The sequence below is a fragment of the Athene cunicularia genome (assembly GCF_003259725.1).
Source record: "Athene cunicularia isolate RWA chromosome 3 unlocalized genomic scaffold, athCun1 chr3_part1, whole genome shotgun sequence".
In the NCBI taxonomy this organism is placed as follows: Eukaryota; Metazoa; Chordata; class Aves; order Strigiformes; family Strigidae; genus Athene; species Athene cunicularia.
Genome location: NW_020799097.1, coordinates 35,911,488 through 35,930,692, shown reverse-complemented (window position 1 = coordinate 35,930,692; position 19,205 = coordinate 35,911,488). Strand labels below are relative to the sequence as shown.

The following is a 19,205-nucleotide window of genomic DNA, read 5'->3' as shown; positions in this document are numbered from 1 at the left end:
GGGTAAGTAAATAAACAGTATTGCAGAAGGGACATGAATTGACCTGTACCTGCCTTACTTATCTAAACTGGCTGGTACTTTTTGTTTGCTTTTCGTCTTTGATTTTTTTAATCTCTGTGTAAACTGAAGTCAGTTGCTGAGTTCCTGGCCTGACGTTCATTATGAATATAATGAACAAAAAAATATAGACTGTCTCCTCTTCTGTAGAGGGCTGTGGCCTAAGGTATTGGGATATCATTACTCATTGCTTGAGGGTCACGGGGAAAAGGGAAAAACTTACTGTGTGTCGAGATGGTGTTAAATTCGGTGCTAAACCAAAAAGGGGTTGAACTCTGGACTCCTGTGAGGTTTCTGCACCCTTTGTCTGTTGTAATAACATGTTGTGGTGTGAACATCGCCTTTCACAAGAAGAATGGCATGCCAGTGTGGGATAAACCAGAATGCTTGTTGTGGTATTGATAGCAACGAATGCCTTGAAATGGATTGTGGCGTTTTGTTTTGCTGCTTGTCTTGCTGGAATTAGCTCTTGGGTCATACTGGAAAACTCCTTGACCCTGAAACATCCCCAGTAAAAATGTCTCAATGTTAGCCATAAAAGGATGAAGAACCATTCTGTACCTGATGACAAGGCGAATCATGGTATGGTCACACAGTCATGTGCATAAGCAAACATACATTAGCTTTAATGTGATCATCATTAAGATGAACGGTACTTGCCCCCTTAAGTAGAACCTGCACTTCTGACAGATATTAATAGGTCAAGTGGTGACTTGTCCAGTGTTGGATAGGAAGCCTGTCGGTTACTTGGGGTTGTACTGCCAAATGACCTAACTCATTCTTTAATCAGACTCTATGCAATGCGACCTGCACTTCACGTGTTGTTTTGAAAACACATGGGAGTTGAATCAGATGTGAGGACTAAGTGCAACTTTTTCTTCTTTAGTCTTTTTTTTTTTTTTTTTAATATAACATCTTTGAATATTGCATTTGTTGCAGAGCAAATAAAAAATATTGTGGTCTAATTAGCCATTTCAGTAGGCTATTTGCTGCTGCCTTGTAGTCAGGAATGTTAGTTTCTGCTGTACAGTTGATGCTGTAAAAATGTAATAGAGAACATCTGTGGTAGGTTCCTGTTCTGCTATGCAAATTCACTTTCATTAAAGTCATAGAGACTAGTTGGTTATCTTTACTACAGAAAAACAAACCCTCTGAATATTTTGCTTGGAATACTGCTGCTTTAGTGTAAGTTAGAAGATGCCATATTCCAGGGTTGTCCTATCATAGTGCATTTAGTTACACAATCACATGATAGTTTTTCTGTGGGTCTGTTACCTTTAGTTGTTTTGCCAACCAGGTATCTAATCAATGTGTTTTCTAATCCTTGGGGTTAAATACATGTTCTTACAAGTACTAACCTAGGGTCATTAAATTCTACTTATGCTTTTTTGTCTGGACCTAAACTCAGTTCTTTTTGTGAAATTCTTATGCATATTTGAGTTTGCATTTCTTAAGTATCATGAATATTCAAAGAGAAATGTTGTTCCTCTTCCACTGATAGGGAAATGGGGCACAGAAATAAATGGCTGAGTTGTTGGAATGGTCCCTTCATCTTGGATTCTCAGTTTAAGATGTCTGTCTTGTTTTCTTTTTTTTTTTAAATTCCCTCAATAAGTACTTCCTGCACTCTTGAGTGGTACATTTGTGGTTGTTGCTTCTCTAAATTTGTTTTTGCGCTTTGTGGTGTGTACGTAGAAACTGAGAAACTTGCAATAGTAACCAGTTTTCTAAAATTCTGTTGGATCAACTTGTAGTGTGATCAAAAATCAATTAACTAATGAGGCAGAGGGTCCTGCAGGTGACGGCTCTATTGCTGTAGCTGCTGTAGCTCTGCTGTCGCTCTTTGGCCTGTGGAACGAGATGTAGATCTTGTGCAAAGAGTAGCATGTGAGTTTGTGTTCATAATGCAGCAGTATGAAGTACACTCAAGTGCAGTTCAGCTCCTCTTTATTCCCTTTCCGTGTTTTGATACTTCAGCTGTGTATCAGTCCATATCAATTCAACATGCTATATGTCACATAGTATTTTTTTGGCTATGGTTATCTTCATTTTGCAAGTACTTGGCAGAAAAGAAGCTCCAATGATGCTTTGGGGACCTGCGCCTTCCCAGAAACCTGTTTCATCACTGGCGTTGGTAGGTCTTGGTCTGCAGCAGAGACACTCTTCACTTTGTCCTAGAACTCCACTAACAAGGCACACTCTGTAATCAATGGAATGTAGAAATAGGATAGGTTCTGTATTTTATTTCATGCTCTGGAGGTGATTATAGATTAGAAGGGAAAAGGGGATCAGTACCAGATCCAGATGTCTTGGCTGTTGCCCTCTCCCCACTCCCATTCTGTACCACTTCTCTCTCTAGACTTTAGCTGAACTCACCCTGTGTTTCATGCTGACTGCTTCCTCCTTTCTTCCTGTGCTACATGAGGGCTAGTAGCAGAAGTCAAATCTCTGAAAAGGCATTTTCTTTCTGCTTTTCCCATTAGATCAATCCTAGACCATTCAGTAAATACTAGAAAACAGGCTAGGCACCAGGAGGTGCATTTCTGTCACTGAGATACCCCTGATTTTGACAAACTCCTACCTAACGTGCCAGTAGAGAGTCCTCAGGTGGGCTTCTGCCTTCAGCATCTTTTGCAGGGACAGGTAAAACAATTGCTATGCAGAGATGCATTTAACATTCAACCAAGGCAGAGGTACCAGAGCTTCTTAAAAGATTGCAAGAGTCTTCTAATATAAGGGAAAAGGATGTTTTGTCACTTACCAATTTTAGAAACTGTACCACTTGTACTAAATTTGTAACTAATGAGAATTTTAAACCTTGATGTATTTCAAGCAATTGAAAGCTGTCCTACCCCAAGTATCTGTTGACCAGACTGATTCAGAGGATCTACGTCTTTCATAGAAAAGTTAAGCAGAAGAGATCACAAGTTTTTATCTGCACATGGTACACTTAGATATCATACAGTGTAGCAGTGTTGAGTGGCACTGAAGAAAGAACATGACTGAGCAATGCTGCTATGCCATGTTGCAGAAAATGATGTTTACAGGGCAACATGCAACAAATATTTGTCCACATTATGTATTAAAGATAGGCTTCAAAATAGCTTTGAAAAAGCTAATTATATTATTTTAGCTATGACTGTTTTTCAGAGTTATGGAGATTAAAAGCTCATTGACCAAGGATTTATATGTCTAAAATGTTTCTGATCGGTTTATACAAGTCTGTAAAAATCTGACCCATTTATTAGCCATTGATGATAGTGTATATGTTTTCCTCTTGGACTACAACTGAACTTAATGAATTTTTAGGTTTTCACTGAATTGTCAGTTAAAAATCATTCTTGATTCTCCTTGGTTGCATGGTATCTGATGAGGTGTAGTACAATCTACTTTTGAAGTCATCACCTCTGAGTTCAGAAGTAACCAGGTGCAGGTAATCTTTTTATATACAGTAGTTCAACACTCTAATGGGGGTAATATTATTTTGTGTTCTAGAGTATCAGTATTATTAAGTTTAAAACATAAAAAATAGAATGTAGGAGGTATATGTGTTTTAGTTTAAAGCTGCTTTTCTTCTGTCTTACTTGAAGAACTTCGCTTTCTCCACTGTTTTATGCCCAAGCAGTAACTGTGCATAAGCCTCGTATGTCCCAAGGTGTGTTGTTGTTTCAGAGAAATTTTATGAAGTTGAATTTTGTTTGACATGATTGTAATACTGTCTTTTGTGTAGAGCATAAGTAAACTAGATTCAGAGATTTGGAAATTAGCACATTGTAGGATCATAACGTCCACCATCTATTTTCTGTTCTTTAACTGCACTAAGCTAGCACAGTGATTTATCTCATGGTCCAGTAGCCAAAAAGGTGTTTTCAGGTGCTGGACTTATATTTTAGGCCATGATCCTCTTAATGCTTGTTTACTTAACAGGTTTAAAGGTGCTTTTGAATCTTTTTTTATTCTGAATCATTTTACTGATGCAATTTAGAGTGATGCACAGTGGCACAATGAATGTGTGGTAACCTGTTAGAAGAGAGTAAGGCTGTGAATGAGCAACTGACTGCATGCAGAAGTAAGATGCTCTTATACCACTTTTATTGTCAGCAAAATTGACAGTGTGGGACTTCACAGTTTGGACAGTAGTTCAACAGATCTTTCAAGTTGGCATGTACAGGCCAAAAGAAGCAATTCCAGATACTCATTCCTGTCCTTACTCTGATTTAACCTGTGGGATATCATAGGTTGAGGTAGTTTTTGGCCAGGCCTGTCTGCTGGTCTGGTCTCTCATGCCTTGGGCAGAAAAAGTTAAACTGGCTTATTAGCAGGAATGATTAGGTGGGGAAGGGCAGAACTCTTAACAGCAGCCAGGCATTCATCAGACTGCAGTCTTAGCCAGCCTTTCTTTGATTGTCCCTGAATTAGACTGCATACAGGAGTATTCTTTAATCATTAGAATAAACAGAACAACTCAGTGGTCAAATTGTTTCCTTGCACTGTTAGGGGCAGCATGTGGCTTGTTTTTTGGTTTGGTTTTTTTTTTCTCCCCCTCATTGTCTTTGGAAATTACCAATTTTCAGTTAATTCCTCCTGTAACTTGGAGATACAGCTCCTATCTTTGCATAGTAAAGAGTGGGTGTACTTGGTAACAGCGCAAAGCTGCAAATATAAAAATGCTGTGTTCCCTAAGAATGTTGAGATCTGTCTGCACAAAAAAATTGCTTATGTTCCCATCAGCACTGTCTTTGTTGGGACCTTTGGGTAGTTTGCTCTTCCCACCTAGCTTTCTCCATTGTCCTAATGCTACCCAAGTTAGTAGTAGCAGGGAGTGCTTCCATGGGTGGACATCAAACGTCCCAAGCAGAGTTGAGAGGTGTTGGTGCTCTACTTGTAGTAGGAAAACATCCTTTAGCTCTGCTGTATTGTTTCTTCCTTATCCTACCTGTACCCTCTTGGAGACGTTTTACTTTTTTCTTCTTGAAACTGCATTTAGGTTGTCTTTGAAGTTCTCCATTCTGGCTGTTGTGGTAGAGCAATACTCCTGTTAACTCCAGTTGGAATTATTACCAGGATGTAAGAGGTTGGTGTATCCAAGGAGTTGTACTAGTTGTGCCTTTGGTACCAGCCTCTTACTTGTGGACTTGCTATCACCATCTTGGAGGTTTGACGTTCTGTAGCACCACTTAGTTGAAACATCAAAAAATGTTCTTTTGTAGATTATTAGGATTTTATCACAGTTATGTCATCTGGGAGGGGAGGAATTGTACACCTTTTTCTAGTCATTCAGAGTACTTTCATTTGTCAGAGGTGGCTATTTTCAGGAATTTGTTGTTATTGAAAGTAGTTGTCTAAATTCAATCTCTAAGTAGATAATTTTTTTTTTTCATGTTTTTTTTTTTCAGAAGTACTTTGCTAGTTTTGCTTTTCAGATCTGATCAGTTCTTTTTAGATACAGATTTTGGAACCTAATCTTCAAGGTTTTAAAGACTGCCTCTGTATGTAGACTTGTATGAGTTGATTAGCTTCATCTCACTTGCAGAACTGGCATCAGCTTTGAAAGGTCAGAGAAATAATATTATTAGGGACTGGATTTCATCCATCATATTATTTGAATCTGCCTTTTTATTTTATGGTGGTAGTAAAAATGGTTAAGCAAATACTGAGACAAGAATTTACTTACTTAGCTGAATTCTTATGTTTGGTGTTCAGGGGAAACTGAACAATTTCAAATGCACTGTGCTCACTGCTCCCATGGCTGATCTGTATTTTTCAAAATGCAGCTGATTACTTCACTGTCTGAAAAAGGAACTGTCTGTCTAATTTTAAATTACAATGCTGCTTTTTTTTTTTAAAATCTGAGCCTCTAGAAGCTGCTCTTACTACTTCACTCTCCTGTAGGTAGATGTCATAGTCAAAAAAATGACTACAGGGAAGACAAACTTGGAAGGAAAAATCAAAGCCAGGACAGTTGTGAAACACCTACAATGTCATGTCCAATATAAATGCATTTAAAATTATTGGTCTATCTTTGACCTCTTTTCAGTGGAAATAGGAAAATCTCAATCTACAATGAAGGAATTTCCTCTCTTGGAAAAAGATTTATACTGTCTAGTTTTGGATATCTAGAAATACCCCAGGCCTAATTTGGTTTCTTGTCTCTTCTGTCTCATCTGGAAGAGCATAAAGCTCACAGAAGTTACCTGTTAAGAATTAAAGGATTTATTAAAATGCATTTCTGAATCTACTGATTCTGTTTATAACTGAGCTGTTTGTATTCTTACTTTCTTATATATTTGAAAATGCAGTGCATGTTAACCAGTCATTCTGTTTGACTTGAATCTCTAACCAAGAATGGTCATTTTGATCAGGAATGTTTTCCCTGTTTTGTTTTCCCCTAATTGCATATTAATACCAGGGAATATCAATGGTCTTCTTTGTATTTAAATTTTTAAGTAATATCAGTCTTTTCAGAACTTTGCGATCTTGATATTCTCTCCCAAAGAATTAGAAAATTAATCTGCTCTTAATAGATGTAAGATGGAAGGATTTAAATTTTTTAAATGACATATTATGTAATATTTCATTATAATACATCTTAACAGAATATACTAAAATATTATATACTTAAACCCTGCTTAAATTTTTTTTTGTTGTTGGTTTTTTTTTAGTGAAGAATATATACAGTACATATATATACAGTACCTACCAAAAAAACCCAAACCACATCAGATTTTTTGGAAGAGAGCAAGACAGATGTCATTTTGGATAAGTATTTTAAAAATCCAGCCACTGATCAGATTTATTCTGTACTTCACTTGTGGTTCTGTCAGTATTTCATTAAAATGTTTTTTAAACTAGTGGCATACATAGGTTTTTTTTTTTGACCCATCCAGGATCAGGCTCGTGTTAGAAAAAAGAAATGAAGTAGTAGGAAGAATACCTGATTTCTTAAAGCATTTATTAGGGAGAATTAGTTTTATTTGCAGAGTTCATTCACATTGGCTTGGCAGTGAGCACTGTTCTATTTGCTGAAAACACATCAAAGAACTAGCTGTAAACAAAGGTTAGCGATAAGATGCTGGAGGAGCTAAATGAGGAAACAATGGTTAGAAGGGTGTTGCAGGAGTTGGTTGATGTTAAATTAGTCAACATGTAGTCTTTATTAATCTAACCCAAGAAATAAACAGCATTTTAATTACATTTATGAACTGGCACAAACAGAGCTCCTCTGAAGACAAATAATCAGAATATCTAACATGTATGGGGAAACAATTCATTGAATTAAATTTAGTTTAATGCAGAGTTCTACTCAAATGGAAATGAGGGGAGGAAAAATTTTAGGAAAATAATGCAGTAAACTCTGAAAAAGTCTTAGGATTTGATACATCCTCTTTTCTTGCACTGTGGTTTTGTTGCGAGCTTTTACGTATTTTGGTTGGTGAAAAAAGTTGGAAGAGTGACCAAAGCATTACATCATGGAAAATGTAGCTGGTACAGTGAGCCAGAAAAGTATCTACAGGCAAGTCCCATTGCAGGCAGCATATCAATATGTGGCCTAACAAAACAGCTTGCAGAGAAAGGAGGAAACGCTATAAAGAATGCTCAAGTGCTAGGACAGTTAAGGCTTTCTGCTTTTCTAACTTCTTAATGTGACTGTTAGAATGAAATTGGCATCTGCTTTTTAATTTTTTTTTCATGTGGGCATGAAAGGACTAATTTCTGTCCCATCAGAGCCAAGGTGTTGAGTTTCAGCTAGTAATAAGATCCTTCAGAGACTGAATGATCTATTTCATTTTATAAGCAACCTTCTGTACTGACTGTTACTTCTCACATACTTATATTCTCATTCTTCAGGCTTTTCTCTTCATTCATTTTAGTACAAACAAAATATTTATCCAGAAGCTGGTCACTGCAGGTTCAAACGTGTACCTTTGAATCATTCGGACATCAATAACTTGACCGCTTTGTGTTACTGTTCCCTCATTATATCCTGCTTATATTGCAGGGTTTTGATTAGAAAAATTGAAGCTTTTTGTTTCTTTTGTGGTTCATCTCTACCAGGTAACCCAGCCTTAAGAACAATAAAAGAAGGAAATTTGCCTGTCTGTTCTATCAAATGTTTCCTTAAAACAGTTATCTAGTTTTCTTGTTTCAACTTAACAGTTCTGTAATGGTGTTGGCATTGCAGATACCACAGCATTGTCCTGGTGTGTGGAAACACCATTTCTTACGTATACTTCGCAGCTGGTGAAATGCAAGGACTGTGTATGCCAGCAAGCTCAATATTCCTTTGATTTTATTTTTTTTTAATGTTCACTATCATCTATTAATATTCCTTTGTTTTTTCCAGTCCTCTCAAAATCATTTTCTAGGTTGTACTTAAAAAGGGGCAGGGAGAAGCAAGTTTAAAAAAAGCTTCTTGCCAAAAGACACAGGGAATCTTGCATGCAACCTTTCAGCTTAATCTTGTGATATAAAAGTTATGCAGCTCTGACAGATCTTACGAGCTTAGCTACAGCTTAATTTACAATCTTATTGCCAATATATAGGGCTAATTGAGGTATGACACAGTGTGTGGTCACCTGAACTTGCTATTAGTTTAAATATCAAAAGCATGTTTAGAGTTACCCAGTCATCTTTCCTTCTGTGTACCTCTATGATTGGGAGGAAAAAAAAATCACTATTATCTGTCCTTACTTGCTTTTTTATTTTACCTGTCTTGTCTCTTGTAGGCATCCATACAGTATCAGGCACGACAGGTCTATACGGACTACTTTATGAGTACTGTACAGGCATATGATGGAGCACAGCTGAAGAATTACTGAGGTTGGAATGCTGCCCTTGTCAAGTGATTCGGTGCTTGCATTGGTCTTTGATTTTGCTGCACAAAACTTGCAGTGTGGACAGTCCCAGTCCTGACTAGTTTACGATATACGGCACAGTGTCCAGGATGCATTTTAATGTGGCTGGGGTGCCATGTGAAATATGGTGAGCCGTAGCATTACATCATGTGGAAAAATGTGCCAAGAGGACGGGTTACTTAGTATGTTTAGTTCCTTTGAAACCAGAGGTCCTTCAGTAGTTTATCACCAGGACAAAAGATGGGGGAAGGGTTCCTGTGGAAAAGTTAAGGACAAGAACTTTAAGGTTTTGGTGGTATCGACATAAAAGTCCTGTGACTTCCAGATACTAGCGTAGTCAGTCACTGAGTGTGGCATGCCAGTTTTTTTGGGAACTGTGCTTGGCTCAAATCCGTTCATGTACAAATCTCTCTGTTCCTTAGGGAGAGGAGAAAGTACTGCAAAAACTAGCATGAAGATCTACATCAGCTGGGACTCACTGGAATGTCTAAGCAGGACTCACAGAGGGGAAAACACATTTCTGTTCCTCTTAACAAATATACTGTAGCCATATCTGACTTTTTTTTTTTTCCTGGTGTGTCTGGCAGCTTAGAGTCCCAGGCTGCTTGCGACTGCCCCACGCCACTTCATTCTTGTACGGTCTCAACTGTTTGTGCAGCTGTGCAGTAAAATGATTCTGATGGAACAGGGAAGACTATATATTTATAATTTGTATGTATATTTATACGGGATTTTTTAAGCAGCAGGCTATTTTTCAGCTGGAACAACTACCTTACTCATGACATGGCTTCCCACACAGCTCTGCCAGCCCCTGAGAGGGTGAGTGAAGACTCCGAACACCTGGACTTGTAGTGATTGCAGAGAGGAGGGAGCAGGTCTGAAATGGAAATGAGAGTGTGTCAGAACCCCTTGCTGCTTATTCACACCTCTGAGACTATTACTGTGCATGTCTCTCCATGGAGAAGGTTATGTGGCCTTCAGAATTGGTGTTAGATTTTCTAACTTCAGAGGGAATGCTGGGCTAATTAGCTAACTTAATTTAAGTTGTTGTGTAATATCATAGTAGTATACAGTGGTTGCATTAAGAATATTTTAATATAATTTTTTTCCCCCTGCACTTAGCCTCATGAGCAGTTTTTAACATCTGTTGTCAAGCAATAATATTGGCATCTAAAGTCAGGCTGCCCTGTCTATCAGAAATGTAGAAGACTTGTCTTTTATTAGTGCTAAAGAGAATGGGGTAAGTTAACTGTGCAGTATTGCAGGGTGAGAGTTTGCTCCTGGGCAATTACTGCAAGGCTGATTGGCATGTGTCAGTGCCATTTTGTGATGATCTAGCCCTGTTTCAAAGCTTTGTGGTTCCTAAAAGTGAAGTAGGGTATAACAGCCCAATTGTGAAGTGTCAGTTTCATTTAGTTTATGGTGAGTTTTTTAGCCTGACTTCTGAAGGAAATGCATCATGCTATCTTTCTGTCCCTACCCCTGTAAATCTTGAGCCTCTTGGTCACTATTGAGGGAAAAGATTATAAAATCTGAGAGAACTTCTATATAAATGGGTGCCCAGGACAGGAGAGATGCTATTTGAGTTTCCTTCCAGGGAAAGGGTTTAGGGCAAGTTTGTTAGACTTGAGAAAATTCATACAGGAGAAACAGATGTTATGAATTCATGGACTACAGAAAAGCTATACCCAGAGCTTATACCGTATCGTGAGCTGAAGAGGGAGGTTGTAGGAAACAAGACTTTGTTACTGACAGTGATCATGGAACTACTTGGGTTTGTTTTCCTTATGGCTTTTGATGCTCCCAGCATCACGCCATCAAGCTGTGGCAACTCTTTAGTAACCAGACTGAAAAGCTTTTAAGAATGTAAACCTGAAACAATCCTGCAGGTGGCTGGTGAGGCTGCAGCGGCGTAGGGAACAGTCAGGCTCCATTTTGGATGCCTGACTCTGTTGCTATTCTGAGTTGCTCTACGCTGCGCAGTGCTGCTGAACTTCCTGCTGCTTTCTAGCTACTTAGATGATCAGTCCTCGGCTTTTTTTAAGCCATCTGCTTTTGTGGCATGCTTCTTTTCTGTCGGGAGAGCGCACAGTAACAAAGCCACATTTTATTCTCTGGTGGGGGGTGTCTTTCTGTAAGTATGTTAGAGCCCAGTGCCAGGAGAAGGCAGCGGTCAACTGCTGCAAACTAGCTGGTCTTTTTCTCTGCTCCAAACTGTAACAGTATAACTCCAGGACATTCTGCGTCAAAATCTGGCGGAAGGTTTGGGTTAGGATTGAAATGGAAAGACAAGGGAAAAGTTAACTAGCTTGCTCCTTTGCTGATTGAAAAACAAAACAGCAACCAAATTGCCGCCTTTGCTGCCTGTTAAATGCCTTTTTTGAAACACATGCCATGCTTGCAGCTCTCCTCTAACTGCTTCTGCTTGCTGGTTTTCCATGAATTGCTTGCTCCTAGGTGGAAACCCAGTCATTTGCATAATGTGAAGTAATACATCTTGAGTTGTAAACAGAAGATAGAAGCTTGATTTTATTTATCCCCCCCTCCCCCCTCCCGTGGTTTAACTAATGTTTCTTTGCTACGTCTGGAAGACCAACCTTAAAATGGTCAGGTTGATAATTTGTTGTAGTGAAGAAACATGTTTGTCCCTAGCTTTCCTGTCAATGTCGTGGTGTTTTACTGATTTTTGCTGTTCTGATGGAGATGAGATGGTAGATGCTGTTAAAGCTTCCAGTTGAGTGAACCTGAGGCACAAAAGGAGTAAATGAGGTAAAGAAATCACTCATTTCAGTAATGCTGTGCTTTTTTGGTTTGTCTCATCACAACTTATTACTAGTTAAGTTTGCATTTGCGAAGAAGCATGTTAAATTTCTCGGGGATTTCAAAAGCCCTACGAGAGCAAACCTCAGATTTCCAGTTCATACTGTTGTGCCACCAACTGCTGATTAGATGGAGCTCCCACTGGAGCCTGTGGATGCTTTAATTAATTGGCTAGAGGGACCACTGCAGGATGCTGTGTGATATGATATGTATGTACCTGGTGATAATCAGTCCTTGTTTGTGTTCTTGCTTGGAAAAGCTAGAATGGCTTTGGTACAATGATGCTTGAAAATACTAACGTAAATTTGTCAGACTTGTTTAAATTGCTGCAATGTATAGAAAGAAGAATCTTTACCATGTTTTGCTGTTGCCTCGATGCTTTTAAGTCTGTAGTGAAAACACTGACTTAATATTTTCTTTCAGTCTCCAGAGGGTGCTGAAGGCAAGGATGCAGCAAAAGTAACTAAACAAGAGGCAAGTATATTTCTTTTTTAAAATTTTTTTTGGCATGTAATTATTTAACTGGACATCTGCAGTCTTGCATATCAGAAGACTGTGCATTGCTCTGGCACTTTTAGTGAAGTGTTTTCAGTGGGAATAATGACAGTAAACCACATTTGTAGCTTATGTGGCATAATTTGTTTTGTTGGTGTACTGAGGATTCATACAACTTATTACATAAAATGAATTTCAGAAACATTTTAAGGTTTTGATAGACAAGCTCTGGTGGATCTTGTGGCAACACTGTAGGATGTTACTGCCTGGAACTGTTGCTCTGTCTCTAGTAGGTTGGCAGAAGACGGTTGATGTGCACACCTCAGCCAGTTTAGTTCAAAACTATTCTTAGCTTAAGTGACTGGTGGAAGGGTGTCTTGAATTAAGATACTAGGCTCTAAACTGGAGCAGCTGACATATCTGTGTGTTTTCTTTGTCTGAATTTGTTTTAAGGGCACAGTAACTTCTGTCAGAGAAGGTGAGGAGACAGCTAGTGATAATTTGACCTCTACAGTAAAGTTTGCCTATTTGTTTGTCATGGCCCTTAATGTGAATTAAAAAAAAAAAACATGTAGCAAATTATAAGGATTAATTCCCTTAGGTTGTCATCTTTTGTGGCAGACCTTGAAAAGAATAGGTGAATATTCAAGTGAATTAACAGTTAGTTGCTCTTGTAAATCTTGGAGTGTAAATGAACAGGAGAAATAGTCTAATGAAGTTTTACACTTTCTGAATTAAGAGGTTATTGCTCTGTCTGGCAGAAAAAGATGGTACAGTGGAAATGTCAAAATATTTGAAACAGTAGTAATATTTACAATAAACTTCTCAAAGAAACAGGTAGAGTAAAAAGGAGGTCTGAGAGGAACAGATTTTGATACCTCAGTATCGTCCTATGGAACTTTCTAGAAAACAAATAAGTTTCTTTGTCATAAAGTATTAAAAGGCTGAGTAAATCATAGTAAAAATACAATTTCCTTTGCTCTGCATGGTTTTTTTCTTTCCAAGTTTAAATATTATTTCTTCAAGAGCCAGAAAAGTGAAAGTTCCTTCCCCTAGAAATTTGAGACCTGATTGTTAGAATTTTTAAAAAGGAAAAAGCTTACAGAAATACACAGGAGAAATACTCTGGAGAGAGCCTGCTGACTCTGAAATATGAGAGCTCCTAGAGTAGTCTTCAATCAAGGTGAGATAATAGTGGCTGTTGATGCTACAGGAAAAAAAAAACAACCAACAAACCGACAACAACAAATTAAGATAATCTCAGTAGATACCCCTGTAGCTCCTGGTGTGTGAATGTGGAAAATAGATTTAGGATTAGATTAGAATTTATGTAGGAAGGGTTACTTCAGTCTGAACTAAACCAGACCTATGTGGATGGTGATCAGGAGATCTTCTGAATTATTTTAAACTAAACATCTGAGGGGAGACTGGCAAGTTCTTGAAAGCACATAGGGTGAAGTCAGAGCTCACTGTCAGGGCAGAGAGCAGGGGCTAGCACAGAAGCTATAAAAGTTTGCATCTGAAAAGGTAAAGAGCAGTCCTGAGAAATAAAACCCTGTTTAATTCATGCCTATGAAGACAGGCAGTCAAGCTAAAACACAAAAGCAGCAAATCTAAATCTGGGCAACTTGGACTATCTGGCTTTAAATGAGGATGTTGATATAATGGGTAACTTGAAAACTTTTGGGACACTGACACAAAGGCACAAATACAGAGTTGAGAGCCAAGTTGCATTAGTGGTAGAATGGCTTTCTGTTACGTGTCTTTAATATTTCTTTAGGTTAATTGCATCAATAAGTACAGCAGAATATGAATTGCCAAGCTATGTGTAAATGGAAATATAGTGTAGAAATTGTTCTAGATATCATCTGACCACAATAATAAAAGTGGCAATGGGATGTTAAGGGAGATCAGAGAGGCTCTGAGGACAGAAACAGTGTTGATGGAGATTTAAGTTACCCTTCAGAGATTTGGTAAAAGGCATGGATGGCATTACAAAGATTAAAAAGTTAAAACTATAAACACTTGCTTCCTAGAGGAACAAATCAAAGGACAAAAAAAAAAAAAAAAAAAAAAAAAAAAAAAAAAAAAAAAAAGGATAATCAGGTCTTTATTTGGTCCTCAGTAGTATGTAGGAGCTAGTTAAAAAGACAGTTGTCAGAGAACTATTCTGTAATTATGACCATAATATATTCAGGTTCATCATCCTTGCAGGAATGTAATTGCAAATAAACTCTGCTATGGTAAGATTTGATATCAAGAAAGGGAATTATATTAAAAATTAGACCCTATTAAAAGGAATAGCTAAAACGTTTAATGGTTTCAGGTGGCAGAGGGGCTTCCTGGTGTGCCACACTAGAGCCTTGTAGAAATACATATTATTTTTCAAAAGCCCCTGCTCCACCCCCCACCTCCCCCAATCCAGAATGGCTTGATAGCAAAATAAGGGAAATTTATTCTATTCGAAAGGGTTTGGTTTTTTTTTTTTTATTGATGGAAAATAATGAGGAAAGGATCAAACCCTTCAGGATGGCAGATGTGAAGCTGAAAAACAGTAATGAAACTGCTATGGAGAATTTTTAGGGACATTCTCACAGTGGAACCTTTTCTCATGGGTGTACAGTCTGGAGGACATTCTTCAATTAAGCATGAGTGAGAACTAGACAGTATTTGCCAGCAATTGTGAATCTGTTAGTATGTAAGTTATTGCTTGCATTGCCCTCGGTACCAGAGTAACTGAAGGTGATGAAATGCTCCCAGGACTTTATATAAAGGATTTTGGAAAATGAAGGCTGTGAGTCTAACTTGCAAAAGTAGGTTGGTTTTGGTTTTTTGTGGTTTTTTTTTTTTTTTGTGTTGTGTTTTTAAAAACAAACAAACAAACAAACCCAAACGTATGTGTGGATGACTTTAGAATGGGAGAGTTAACGTGTTTTGCAGAGAAGTCATTCTTCAGGCAGTCAGGTTCTTCACAGAAGCCAAGAGGTATAAGGATGGTAGCATGCCAATTGATATAGTTTACAAAGAACAGTTTTTGATAAGGCTCCCCAAGCAGGTTCTTAAAGAAACTAAGCTAGTATTGATTAAAGGGAGGATCTTCCTAAGAATTGGTAACACATCAGAAGAGTGTGGGGAAGTAGTAGTTGATTTTCATAGTGGTGGAGATTTATGAGTAAAGTACTGGAATGTTTTGTGTTTGGGCTTGTGCTGCTGAATATATTAATTGATGATCTAGGAGGAGGAGGTACTAGAGAAATTACACAAAGTTTTCAAAAGAGTTATCAGAGTAGTCAGAAGTGAGGGAGACCAAGACAGCTGTTTCATCACTGATAACTAGGTGATAAAATATCAGTAGAAATTCCTTATGGAGAAATGCAAATTAAATACATGGAGGAAGGGGAGAACACAGTGGTGGTCACCAAATCAGCTGTTAATCAGAGGGAGAGATTGTGAAATCACAGTGAATAGTTACTAGAAAATGTCAGTTCTAAGCAAAAGGTAACTAGAATATAGGAAAAAAAGCTAGAAGACAGAGTGAGAAACATCAGTGTATCACAAGATTAATTTGTTGTGCTCCCAGCTATGGGATTACTAAGTGAAGTTCTCCTGACTCTTTCTTTAAAAGGCCATGATAGAATTAAAAGGATACCAAGTATAGTGGGACAAACAAGATGCAGAGCAGCTTTTTAAAAAACCTTAAACAACCCAACAAACAAACCAAAAAAACCCAAACAAACCCCCAAACAACCCAGATGTTCTAGGATATAAAAAGTTGAGAATAGGGGTGATAAAATAATTGGTAAGACAGTTCAGGAATTATTTCTTATGAAACCTAAAACCAAGAGAAATCTAGTGAAAGTGAGAGGCAAGAAGTTTAAAGGAAAGACAGCAGAGAGGGAAGGTTTTGCTTTTTCTTTTCCACACAGTGCATAATCCTATTATGGAACTCATTGCCACAGGATGTTACGGAAACTGAAAGTGTAAATGGGTTCACTAGGTTATTAGACAAACTTACAGAGAAAATGACCCTCGGGGACTATTAAACACATGATGTGGATATAATATCCAAGCTGGAAAGTTCACAACTTTAGATTGCCAGAAGCTGGTGCAATAGGAAAGTGCAAAGTGTTGTTCTGTGTCAGGTCGGTTTCATAGACTCCTTCTGTAGATGTTTGCTAGTGGGCAAGTGTCAAACAGATGGGTGAGCTGCTAGTTTCTGATTTAGTACGGCTGTTTGGAGGGGGACAAAGATTCCGAAAGCACAGTAAAATGTGGCTTCTGCTGACTTGACTGAAGTTCCCTCCTTATAATCAGATGACACAAAATGCATGCAAACTCTGAAGGAGAATTAAAATTATTTTGCCGTCAGGTATTTTTAAAGAATGGAGGGTTTATGCTGACTTTCTTACAGTAATACAAGCTTTCTATGAAATCAGTCACGGAACAGGAACTGTTGGGGAATATGGGAGAAAATTAGAATTTATCTAAACCAACATATTATCCTTTAAAAAGTAGGTGCTAACAAAACATTCCAGTGCCCAAATGCTGAGGGATAGAAATCATCAGTTTAAGAAAATGGATGTGTAAAAGAAGATACCTTGAGCTAGGAGCTACTTGATTACCTGACCAAATGAAATGCTTTATTTAACATGTTGTAAAATACTGCTAGGCTGCTTAACAAGCAGTTGGTACTCTAAATTGCCAAGAAGAGAGAGATTTACTTTTTGTTTGTTTGTTTGTTAATGATGCATAAATATTTGGTAGCTGAAAACATATTTAAGTGGTTTTTGACAAGCCTTTTATTTTGCTGGATGAAGATCTGAACTGTTCACTACTGCTTTCCACTAAGAATACTTAAATGGCTCCAGTGGATACGAATTACTTCATTCTTCAGATATAAACAACAGCTTTTTCCTGTAGCAAGATGTGTTGAGCCATGTTTTTTCAGCTCAACCTAAATGGATAAAATGTACTTAAGATGATACTTTTGACTCACTTTTTAAGCTGTGTTACACTTGTTATTTGTTGCAGTTGAATTGTCCCTTTATTTTGGCTACAAGTGTGATTCCAGTTTTATGACGTAGGCCAAACTTTGTTTGATAACAATGCCATTTAACTGGATCATGGGTTCCTCTGTTTTAATGACTACAAAAATACTGTGAACAAACTAATGAGCTTACAGCTATTTCTAGGACTTGACTCATCTTCTGTAATAAATTTATTACGAAGAACAGAGTGAAATAAAATGTAATAATGAAGATTTATTGAAGTGATAGAGGAAGGTGGAGGAAAGCAGAATATCTGACTTCTGTTCTTTTGAGAATTCTGTTTAAATAGAAGAAATAATTTCTCCCTCTCATCTTGCAGCTGTATTTGTGCACCTGGACTCTCAGATTGAGTGTGTAAGGAACTGAGGAAGTGGAAGGACTTAGTTTCATGTTTTGAAGTTTTAGTACTCTGATATCCTCTAGGGAAGGATGTTGATTCTGCTGTTAATCAGGTGATATTTTTACCCGCTATTACAAGTAGCATCTGCTAGATTACAGAAACATCATCCTAAGTATTTATGAGAAAGGTTCAGTGTCCTGTTGACAGGTACTCAAGCTTGCTGTATTTGTGAACCTTGAATCGAGCAGCATGGGACTTGGAAGTACTTATAAAATGAGGGGGGCAGGGGAAAGAAGTATTTAACTATATGGACATATAAATGTTTAATTAGTTTTTATTACAAATTTTCACATCACTTTGTCCCTTTTAAAATTTCGATCTTCCAAGGTGAAGATGTGAATTGTGTTCAGCAATAGAGACATATTTTGGTAGGGGCATATTCTATGCTGTCACCGTGAAATGACTGATACTATGTTGCTTTGGATACTGTTTGCTGTAAGTCTATCAAAATGTTTTCTCCTTTTTTCTGTAGCCCACAAGACGGTCAGCAAGATTGTCAGCTGTAAGTATGTATAACACCTCTTGGTATATACTTTTCTAGGCACATACGCTTTCTCAGACCAAATAGATTTGTTATATTTTTGCTTGATTCAATTTTTATTCTTGCTGAGGGATATTTAAGAACTCTGGACCTAAAGTTATCTGTGTTTTCTTGGTTTCAGGTTTCAGGCTGTTCTGACAAAAGATTGTATTTCTCCACCTCAGTGCAACACTGTCTGTTACATGCAGTATTGACATTGTATCGTTTTGCAGGCTGATGTTAGTTGTGGGAATGCAACTACTTCTCTGGGAAGGAGAAAGAGCTGTCCTTCAAGGACTTGATTTGATGTCACTACTAGTATTTTGGTTTTAGTTCCTCTTCGCAGTTAGAACGTATCTGTCGTGTTTTTTAATAGTTAGTCTCCATGTTTTACTCTTAGAATGATGTCCAAATTGCTTTGACTGCTAGATGCATGAGCTAATGAAAATGGATGTGTAGAGTGATGAGGTGCATTTGTACATTAAGGTTCTTCAGGTTTTTTTCTAGATGTATACTAATGAGCAGGAAGTAAGGGAAGGTGGGGGGAAGCTGGGGGGTGGAAGTGTCTGGCTGGCTTGCGGTAATATGTCTAACACATTGTGCAACTAAAAATGTTTTATAGAAACCTGCTCCACCAAAACCTGAACCCAAACCAAGGAAAACCACGAAGGTAAATATTCTTCTTCTTAGTTGCCACTGTTGTAGCCTATAGCAAGCAACTATACTACTCCTTTGCATTGCAAACAGTTCAGTTCGCAGTGATTTTTGTGAGGTATTGGCTCCCCTGCCCTCCCCACAGAGCCAGCTTTCATCCCACTTAATTCATCTGTCTGGATTCATTTCTCATTACCCTGGAGCTATGTTTCAGTGCCGACCACTTCTGAGGCAGCCCGAACTCCTTCGTATGCTGCCAGCATCTCCTCCTCAGTTGATGTATAATTAGCTTCAGAGCCTTTGTATCCCCGGCTCCAAAAGCCCAGAGGTCGGCCTCAGGTTTCCCCAGGTGCTCT

General features: G+C 38.0%; 1 protein-coding gene across 1 annotated transcript in view; it reads left to right on the top strand.

Moving 5' to 3' along the window:
• Window positions 1–12,146: 12,146 nt before the first annotated feature.
• The window catches only part of HMGN3 (high mobility group nucleosomal binding domain 3), a gene marked incomplete at its 5' end in the record, with an annotated part of 10,069 nt that continues 3,010 nt past the window's right edge, over window positions 12,147–19,205 (top strand). Inside the window, 3 exons of the mRNA XM_026844086.1 lie at window positions 12,147–12,206; window positions 18,148–18,177; window positions 18,818–18,865. Coding sequence (XP_026699887.1) covers window positions 12,147–12,206; window positions 18,148–18,177; window positions 18,818–18,865 — 138 coding nt within the window. The remainder of the gene's footprint in view (window positions 12,207–18,147; window positions 18,178–18,817; window positions 18,866–19,205) is intronic.